This window comes from Panthera onca, chromosome E1, assembly GCF_046562875.1.
Source record: "Panthera onca isolate mPanOnc1 chromosome E1, mPanOnc1 haplotype 2, whole genome shotgun sequence".
Classification (NCBI taxonomy): Eukaryota; Metazoa; Chordata; class Mammalia; order Carnivora; family Felidae; genus Panthera; species Panthera onca.
The window spans coordinates 53500620-53510234 of record NC_138352.1 but is presented as its reverse complement, the minus strand read 5'-3'; the positions used below and the strand labels follow the sequence as shown (position 1 = coordinate 53510234).

At 56.6% G+C, this 9615-nt stretch overlaps 1 protein-coding gene across 1 annotated transcript; it reads right to left on the bottom strand.

Moving 5' to 3' along the window:
- On the bottom strand, positions 1–5200 carry HOXB9 (homeobox B9). The gene is made up of 2 exons (XM_060646310.3): positions 4676–5200; positions 1–1919 (listed from the first exon to the last, which is right to left on the bottom strand). Exons 1-2 carry the CDS (start codon positions 5190–5192, stop codon positions 1684–1686), a joined length of 753 nt encoding a protein of 250 aa, XP_060502293.2. The 5' UTR covers positions 5193–5200; the 3' UTR covers positions 1–1683.
- Between the last annotated feature and the right edge of the window lie 4415 nt (positions 5201–9615).

The window sequence follows — 9615 nt, the reverse complement described above, 5'->3', positions numbered from 1 at the left end:
TATAAGCGACAACTGAAAACAGGCGAGACAATCACCCCCAAAGAAATCACGAAACACAGCACAATTTCACGACAGCCACCGACAAAGCAAAGAAGTTCTACTGGAGTGTCCCCTTGCAGGGTCGGGAGAAGCAGGAACAAGAACAGTTCATGGAATTGAAGGGGGACTGGACAGTTCCGGGGAGCAGGAGGTGGGGAGGGGAAGCAGGGAAGCACAGAGTTAGCTTCCGGCCTGCCGCTTAGGTGCGATTTCGCCTCTTTCCTTTGCACGCGGGACCGCGTTCCCCAGAAGCGCGCGCCCGGCAGGCAGCCGCGCAGGCCACCGTCCAGGCCCGAGTCGCGGGAGGCAAAGCCCGGCGCTGGGGCAGGTCTCGTTCTGCACTGGGGCGGGCAGCCGCGAGCCTCGAGGCTCCTCTGCATGGGTCGAGACGTGGGCAGGATGGGGAGGCATGCGCCAGGCTCCGCGCGCCCGCTGGAGCCTCTGCTCCCCCCTGTCCACAAGTTATCCCCGGAAGGGCGCTCTCGGGGAATCGATTCACAATAAATTCTCCATAGGACTCTCCTGACCTGGCTTTCCTGCCTATAGTAGGGTTGAGCTAGCAGGGGATGGAGGGTGGAGGGGCTTTTCTACAAGGGGCGGCTTGATTCGCTGGTGCAAGGTGGATTTGGCCGAACAGAGTTGATTTCAGAGCTGGGGAGGATGTGCAAGAAGGCAGGGCCTGTGCAGAGCAAGAGAAGCTAGTCTGTGTCAAGCGGGGCACAGATGAACAGACAGACGACATTGTCAAGGCTTACGACCCACGATTTGACCTCCTTTTGTTGGAAGGAGAGGAAAACAACATGCGGAATTAAACATTTCCTGCAACAAAACGTGTGCGTGTGAAACACCTTCATAAATCCTAAGATGCCTCCATAAGACCACTGCTGTCTTTCCTCGCCCCTTCTAGCTTTGCAGCTTGGGGGCTGAGTTTACCCCATTTGCCCTTGGGTCCAAATGGGGTATAGTTGGGGATTCCATAGAGACGGTGACGTGATGCCGAGCCCTTTGGGCTACAACGCCTCATTCAGGAGTGTGTCTCTAGACATCTTCTGGATGTGGATTTGTGTCAGGGGTAGAATCTGGGCTTGCTGGTGGTCTGAGGGCTGTTCTGCCAGATTTGGGGTGCGATGGTCTGCATTTGGGGTGTCACTTCATTTGAGTGTTGGCTGTGAGCTTTCCCCATTATCACTGTGGGCTCCAGGCTTTAAGTGTGTGGGCTTCTGTTGGGCTGTATGCAGCTGGAGTGTCCCTGGGTGACTCAGGATAGGGACAGGGCGGGGGGGGGGTGCTGCGTGGAGACAGGTAGGCTGGAAGTGAGGGGCTGGGGCTTCCCAGAAAAATTAAGGGGATTGCTAGGGGCTCGACTAGGGGCTCTCTTTCCTTGCGGCCCATCACTTTGTTAGAAACCAACTACATGTCTACCTTCTAAATCAACAAAACTTCCTTCTGAGGCTCAGGGAGAAGAGAAGGACAGGTAAGGGCAAAGGAAAGATGCTTGAGATGCAGAGAAGGACTTTGAAGAGAAAGACCCCCTTCCCCATTCACTTGAATACATCCCAGACAGCGCTGGCCCTGCAGCCATCACTTATAAATAAGCGTGAGATGGGGAAGGGGCAGGGAGGGCCGGGCGGGGGCGGGGGATCTTCACTCTTTGCCCTGTTCCTTATTCATTTTCTTCATTTTCATCCGCCGGTTCTGAAACCAGATTTTGACTTGTCTCTCACTCAGATTGAGGAGTCTGGCCACTTCGTGCCTACGGTCCCTGGTGAGGTACATATTGAACAGAAACTCCTTCTCTAGCTCCAGCGTCTGGTATTTGGTGTAGGGACAGCGCTTTTTCCGGGAAGAGTGAGCGTGCAGCCAGTTGGCGGAGGGGTTGGCTGAAAGAGAAGCAGCGATAGAATCAAAGAAAGGAAGGGGGGCTGAAAGGCCCCCCGTGCTCTCCTTCCAAGAGGATGTCCCCCTGGTCTCCACTCCCCCATCTTGCGTTGCGGAGGGGGGCGCTGGGCCTTCCAGTTCCCAGAAGGGGTCCCAGAGATGGGCCAGGAGTTGCTGTCGACATCGCCCGCCAGGTGACAGTTACTGGGACAGAGTGGGGCCAAACAGGCTTGTCAGCGCTTCCAAAGCTCTGCCTGTCTCAGGTTCTCGCTCAGTCTCTTTCTCCACTTGGGTCGCCACTGGTTGGGACTCAGGTCAAAGCCCAGCATGGCTAAAGCCCCTCCCCCCTCCCCACCGGCACCACCACCACCGGACTAACCAGAGGTAGCTGACCTGGAGGGTCCTGGCCCTGGGTCCGGGAGGTAAGAGGAGGGTTGGGCCCAGGGGGAGCCGGCTTCTGTTCAGCCACGCCAGAGAGACCTCCTGGCCCCTCCAAGTCCAGTCAGGGACACCCTGCCTTCATCACAAGTTTGCATCTCTTGGCCACATGGCAGCAGGCCTGTGTGTCTGTAGATACCTTGTCGCCCCCCCCCCGCCCCCGCCACACACACACCCCGCAAACATGGGTCTGCACTTAGAGACGCAAACATCTAGCATACTCCAATTCACATGCAACCCAATTGCAACCATTTATCAACTCCAGCCTGTGGACAAGGGAGCGCCAGGGGCTCGCAGATAACTTATGGTTGCAATAGTCTCTCCTTTTCCGCTCCTGCTCAGCTCGCAGTTTGGTTAAAGCAAGTTCAGGGAGATTGGGAAGCGAGACTGCTCCGGTCCCAGGGTGGGGGGCCGTGGATGATGTGGGGGTGACAGAAGGCCCTTCACAGCACACCTAACTCCAACTGGCTCCGTGTAGTGAGGACGAGCAGAGAAAGGGGTAATTGAATGGAAGAAGGGGAGGCGGGGGGTGGGGGGAGAGAGGAAACAAAAATATACACGGGCTTGTCTTCCTTTCACTGTCTCTCTCCCTACCCTGGAACTCAGAAAAGTTGCCAAACAAAGCAGAGCCAATTAAAAATAACAGTCACCCTTTGCTAGATTCTCCTCCCTAAACGAAAAGCACTGAATATATTTAAAAAAAAATAATCTGGCTCATCCTACACTAAGTACCGTGTCTTACCAATTTGCAGTGCTATGTCTTTAATGTGATTGCCTGGGATGGGACCTACAGCCACATTAAATATGAAAGAGGAAAAAAAAACTGTTAATAATTGATCCCAGCCCAACCGCTGCCTTGCAGTAATGGGCTTTCCAGGCAGAGTTTGGGGGGCTTGGTGTGGGGGGTCTGTTTGGGTGTGAGTCGGGAGGTTTGGGGAAGAGCCCGTGTTACCCAAATGCTAGTTCTTGTCATTAACCCTGGCAGGCTGGAGGTGGTAGGACCTGGCAGGGACCTCAGGGGAGTGGGGGCAGCTCTCTACCCTCCAGCAGACAAGGGCGCCCCAAAGGGCCCGCGGGCCACCACGTTGACAGGAAATCTGGCAGGGCAAGCAGAGACCAAAAAACTCTGACCCTCGCTCCCCCAAAAGAGTGAGGGGTGAGGACTTGTTCCGGTCAGCCTGGGGCTTATTGTTCGGAGCTAAGAACCCCCAACCAATTTGCTTCTTCTCAACCTTAAAAAACGAAAACGATGAGACTCCCCCTACCCCACATCCAGCCAGCAGCACCTCCTGGAAATTAGCCAGACCTGGGCTCCTGGCGGGGGTGCTTCTGGAGCAGTGGGAAAGATGAGGAGTAACTACCATCGGAGGGTAAAGTTTTCCGCCTTGCCGCAAGCCTCTCTTCCCCCCACCCTTCCTCTCCCCAGGGTCCCTTCGGGATCTCTCCTTCTCCACTCTGGCGGTCGGCCCCCGAAGTTCAGAAGCGATCCCCGGACTCCCCGAGAGGCGGACGGCTCCGGTTGGGGCTATAGGGAGCCCCGCGGAGCGCAGCGGGGGCTGCAGAAAAGGAAGCTGCAAGCCGGGCGAGGATGCCAAGGAGGGGAGGGGGCGGCCGGAGGGAAGGCTCCCGGGGAGGGGCCGGCGCATCCGGGGAGGGGGCTCAGTCACCGGGTCCAGGGCTTCCCCGCCCCTCCCGGTGCCGGCTGCGGACCCTGAGCGGCTACTGCGCGAGACCTGCTAGGAACAATCCTCCGCCAAGCTGTTGCATCGCAAATAAAATCCTAATGAGCCCCCTCCCACTTCCCCTTGGCCGGCTTTTACGGTCTGCGCGTGGCGCGGGGAGCTCTGCCAGCCGCGCGGCCCCGGGCAGCCCCGTGCGCTCCCGCCCTCGCCGGCGCGGGCTCTCGGCCTCGCCGGCTGCCGCCCGGGCCCCGGCCCCGCCGGCCCCTCTCCCGGCCGGCCGCCGACAGCCTCCTCCCGGGCTTTGAGCCCGAGCCCCGGGGGAGTGGGGGAAGGGAGGCCGAGAGGGCGGCGAGGTGGTGCCTGCGCCCCAGTCCCCTCCAGGACGTGGCAGCGGTGGGGGCGGCGCTCCGCCAGCGGCCTCAGTCTCCCCTCCGGGGGGCACCCGGCTAGCTTTGCCTGCTTCCTTGCTTCCTTCCTTCCTTCCTTCCTTCCTCCCTCTTCCCTCCTCCCCCGCTCGCTCTCTCCGGCCACCGCCGCGGTCTCCCCTCCACATTGTCCGCAGTTTATTGCCTCTCCCCTCCCCTCCCCCCACCTCGCCTGGCCTTCGGCCTGGTATTTCCTCACTTTTTATAACTTACTTTGATCCGGCCTCTCTTTGTCCTCGCTTCCTTCGCAAATTTTATTGTCCCCGTAGCCGGGTCTTTGATTAGACAGGACGGCCTCCCTGCCCGCCGAAGTTTCCAAACTGTACTCGGGCGTGCCCTGTTTGAGCAGCTCCCCAGGCGCGCCCAGCAGCGGCTCCGCCTTCACCGCCGCCTGGCCCTGCCCCGGAGCAGCTTCGCCGCGCGGCGCCGGCTCCAGCCAGGTGCGGAGGTACCTGCTCTCGGCCGGCGGGACGCCCTGGGGCTGCAGGTAGGGGTGGTAGACGGACGGCAGGCTTCCGGACGCGTGCGGGCTCAGCGGCGCCCAGGAGGCGCCGAACACCGGCGCTTTGGGCTGGAAGCTGCACGAGGGGAACTCCAGGTGCTCCGCGTGGCCCGGCTGCCGGGGGCTCGCGTACTGGCCGGAAGGAAACTTGGCTGGAGGAGCGTCCTCACTCTCGTGACTTATGATCGAGTCGACATAATAGCTGCTAAGCGTCCCAGAAATGGACATTCTCAGACATTATCCGGGCGCTCGCAGGGGGAAGGGAAGCGCTCGCGCGGCGGCGCCCAAGCAGGGAGAGGTGGCACCCAGACCGGTGTGAGGGCTTTCGGACGCGACCCCCCCAGCCCCCCACCCTCCCACCCCCACCCCCTGCTCAACTTCTCAGCCAACAAAGTACAGTGGAGCAGCCCGGCTCAGCGCTCCTTGCAAAATGATTGGTCAAAGTTTTTCCGACTGCCTGATAAAGCGTCAGCTCCAACATAAATCAATCGGGCGAGGGGGCTGCGCTCTCGCTGTCATCCGTCCGCACCGCATTCCATATCGAGGATGGATTGTTTTATGCTGATGCAATGTGCTATCACGTCAGGGCTCCGGCGGCCACGTAACCTCAGCCCGAGCTGCCGGCCGCCCTCCCTCCCCCCCCCCTCCCCTCCTTTTGCAGGAAGGGGGGTTGTTCTCGACATGGGGCGGCGGGGGCGGAGGAGAGGCGGAGGGAAAGCAGCGGGCTGCCTCGGGAGGGATTCAGGCTGTGGAGCCCTCTCCCCAGGCGGGTCCGGGAGGAAGAGAGGGAGAGCTGGGCAGAGGGAGGGAGAGAACCCCAGCCCGGGGAGCAGACCGAGAGGCCCACAGCATAATTAAAGAGGGGGTGGGGACAGGACCCCCCAACGCCACTCCACCCCGCAGGCCTCGTTTCCTCTCCTCTGTCCCCTTGACACAAGATGTTTATTAAACAACAGTGCGGCAGCAATCCACTGGAGATGAAGTAAAGGGGATGGGAGAGAAGTTGGGGGGTTTTATAGGGCATTATCTGCTTTGGAGGGCTCTCTGTGACTATGTTGGGAGGTTTACAGGCCTGGGAGCTTCTCCTGACCCCTCGGTAGCTGACAGAGGAGAGCGGGGTGAGTGTCCAATGACCTGGTCCTAAAATTTAGCTATCCTAAAATCAGAACCTACATGAGGTTAGAGGTATTCACCAGGCCCTGAAAAGTTGAGCCTCAGAAAGAGTTTAATACAACTAGCCAAAGGTCCTTTAAATTCCTAGGGCCTCTCTCTGGCCCCGATCAGAGGGAGGTAGGGGGTGGGGGGGGTGGGGGCATAGCCATTACTCTTTTCCTCCCCCTGATAACTGCCGGGGGCCCTTAAAATTGCCCCGTTGCGGGAGCCGAATGTGAGAAAGGGTTAAGGGAAATTCCCTAAGGTGTCAGCAGAGCAGAGGTGTGGGAAGGGGTCCCGCAGTTATCTCCCCTTACAGCCAGTGAAGAAGGGGCCCAGTTTTCGACTCTTCCGGATGGCTCTTCTCACCCGGCATCGCCTTCCTGATAGATTTCCAAATACCGGTATTGGGCACCAGTGTAGACCGAGGGCCTGCAGGTCAGTCTCCCGGCCACCCGCCGCCGCCTCCCCTCCTGTGAACTCTCTGGCTGGAGCTTTCAGAGAGTCGGTTTTATTGGTCTCTGCTACGCGGCCCTGCGCTGATTCTCCCCTGGGGCCACCGGCTGGCTTCCTGGCTCATCTCCCGGCCGCAGCTCCTCCAGCTTCTGCCCTGGGTACAGTGGCTTCTTGTGGTGTAGAGGCACAGGGAGACGCAACCCCTGGACAGACCGGGCTCTCCTGCGGTTGGGGCTGGGAGCAGGCTGGGGTGGGTTTTCTCAGCATTGCCGGGCCCTGGGCCCTTAAACGATCGGCTGTCCCCAGCCCTGTCCTTTTACCGAAAGCGGGGCCATTCTGATTTGAGGTTTTATCTTTTTGGCCATGTACCCCTCTGCCTGCAGAAAGCTGCAGATCACCTCCGCACACACACAGACACGCTCCCGCCCGCTTTTCTTTCCAAATGAAGCCATCTCGTGTCATTACGTGTGAAATACGAGGGCGAAGCGCCATATTTCTTCACATTATGGCGATTTCAAAATGATTTTTTAAAGATCAATGCCAGCGCCCAGCCGGCCCCCTCCTTCCCCACCCCAGCTCTCCGAGGGCGACAGCCCAGCAGATCCGGAACCAAACAGCGTGAAGATCTGCTTTTTCCATGGGACCCAAGTGGGGAAACAAAAATCCGATGCAAATTCTTCTAAGTAGCGGTTGGACGCTTGGGAAAGTCAAGGGAGCTCCCCGGACTCAACAGCGAGAAAGCTGGGCACAGAGCGAATGAATCACAGTTAAGGCAAAGCACCTGTTCTCGATTTGCCAGACGTATGGAGTCTGCTGTTGGCTTTACCTGTAATAAATATATTCTTCAAAAAAAAAAGCGCCTCTCCTGCCATAAATAATGGTGTTATGAAGCATGGAGGGCCGAGTATATGACTTTCTGTAGTATATAAATTAGGGCCCAAAAGGCCATGTGGAGTGTGGGCAGGGCCTTTTTTATTTATAGAAAAGTCACAGTGCTGGGCTGCTCTGAGGACCCAGGCCCGTGCAAGCGCTGGGCTCTGACTGCAGCCCTCTGGTTCCCATTCCTGGCCCAGACTTTGTTGCTGCCTTTCTTTGCAATAAGAGAGAAGTCAAGAGGGACACTTCCTTTAGGGAAGAAGTTAGAGGCAGCACATTTGAGCTCCTGACTTGTGCCCTACAAGGGTGGGGAGGCCCAGGAGACAGGGTTTAGGTTTCTGACTTGCCCGTCTCCCCTTGTGGCTCCTAGGTGCTAGGTAAGGAGGAGACCCAGGCCTCTTTTTCTGAGACCAGAGCTTAGCCTTTGCTCCTAACACCAGAGTGTGGGAACAGTTTCAAAATGACAGGTTTTGAGGTCTCAGTCTTCTCAGGAGAGAGGGCTCTGGAGGGAAGAGAACGAACCAGCACCCCAACCCTGGGTCTTGCACCCCAGCTCATCTCCCAGGTGGGGAAGCAAATGCACCAAGCGATAGTCCCACCCCAGCCAGCCTTTCTAGCAAATGCTGCTGTCCCAAACTGGAGCTCAACTCCAGCTCAGGCAGAGGGCTAAAGGGTCAGTGGGGAGGGAGCCCCCTGTTTGGGTGCTCTGAGGGTCTGTGGACGCCCTCAAAACCTTATTTCCTCTCCCAAACAATGGTACCCACCGTGAGGGAAGGAGGCAAACAGGACTGCCGGCCGTCCCTGGAGCCCAGCTTCTAAAGATGCTTAGTAGAGAGGTTGCTTGAGTGGGGGTCACTTTGTCCGGAGACAGCAAACTGCTCCCCACGCCACTCCTAATCCTAAAGAGAAAGAAGGAAAACCTTGCCTGCCCCCCGGCCCCCAGTCTCTGGCCATTCCCAGCACAGGAGCTGCCGCCTGAGCACAGCTAGGGCCAGTAGCTGGTGGCTCGGAGAAGGACAGGCAGGGAAAAGCTGCAGCCCTTGGCCACACTGGGGCCCAGAGCAGCCAAGAGCAAGGCAGAAGTGGGGAGAGCAGAGGCCGACCCTGGCCAGGACCAGACGGTGAGTGCCTGTGCTTGGGGGGGGGGGCGGCTTTGGGAAAGATCCTTGTCAATAAGAAGAGACAGGAAAAAAATCTAGACAGAGGGAAGGAAAAGCAAGAGAGGAGGAAAAAAGAAAAAGAAAAACAATAAATGGGAAAAGGGGGAAAAGTTTGGTTTTAATAGATAAGCTAAGCTGAAACTTAGGCATTTTGTATTTGAATAGATGTGGATATCCTGTATGTATATTTCAAATCGATATTTATGGGGACCCAGTGTGCAAATGTGCTGTACTCTAGGTTGTGTATAGAATATGTAATAAATAAATACACCCAACTATAATAGCGGATGTGCTTGGGTGTTCACACAGAAGACCCAATGGTGCATATGTGGAGGCATGTATAACCCCTGTGAATGATGTGAGTTTACGATTCTGTTCATAGAAGAAGATCTGTTACCCAAAAGTTTGTGCATACATTTTTATAACTATCACACACCTACGGAAAGGGCAAAAACTTGAGTATTTGTGTACTTGAATTCTGGCTATAAAACATCAGTTGATCAGGAAGCCTTGCTTGAAAATCTCCTGTTGACTTGATATTCGGGCAAAATATACACCGTATCCTCAAACAAACGCATGTGGCTTACATCTGAATCCTTTGATAACTTTCTTCCAAAATATTTCTGTGGAAGGTAAAGGAAATGCTTCAGACTGGCCCAGGGGAGGTCATGAAATTTTGTGACTTTTTTTTTTTTTTTTTTTTTGTCCGACCATGACCTCCTTTACTGTGTATCTCACCCCAAACTGCAGGAACGATGTACATCGTGTGATGTTTCTTTCATGGTAGTGATGGACACGAGGATGTAAGCACCATTACCTGCACACAAGCGTGTCCCTCACAAGTGTGAATCTGACCAGTGGGCAGAGATGAGCTGAACGTGAAAGCCCTCAGGTAACTGTGGGGGTCACACAAAAGCACTGCTATCTACAACGAAATTACAAAGGTCCCCAAGCCTATGTCTCCAACCACCCAGAGATATTTCTTCTGACCCAGAACCAGAGTCCAG

Coding starts and splice junctions, on each gene's coding strand:
- HOXB9 (XM_060646310.3), bottom strand. CDS start 5,192: ATGTCCATTTCTGGGACGCTTAGCAGCTATTATGTCGACTCGATCATA. Junction 1,920..4,675: donor CAAAGAGAGGCCGGATCAAA/GTAAGTTATAAA, acceptor CTTCTCTTTCAG/CCAACCCCTCCGCCAACTGG.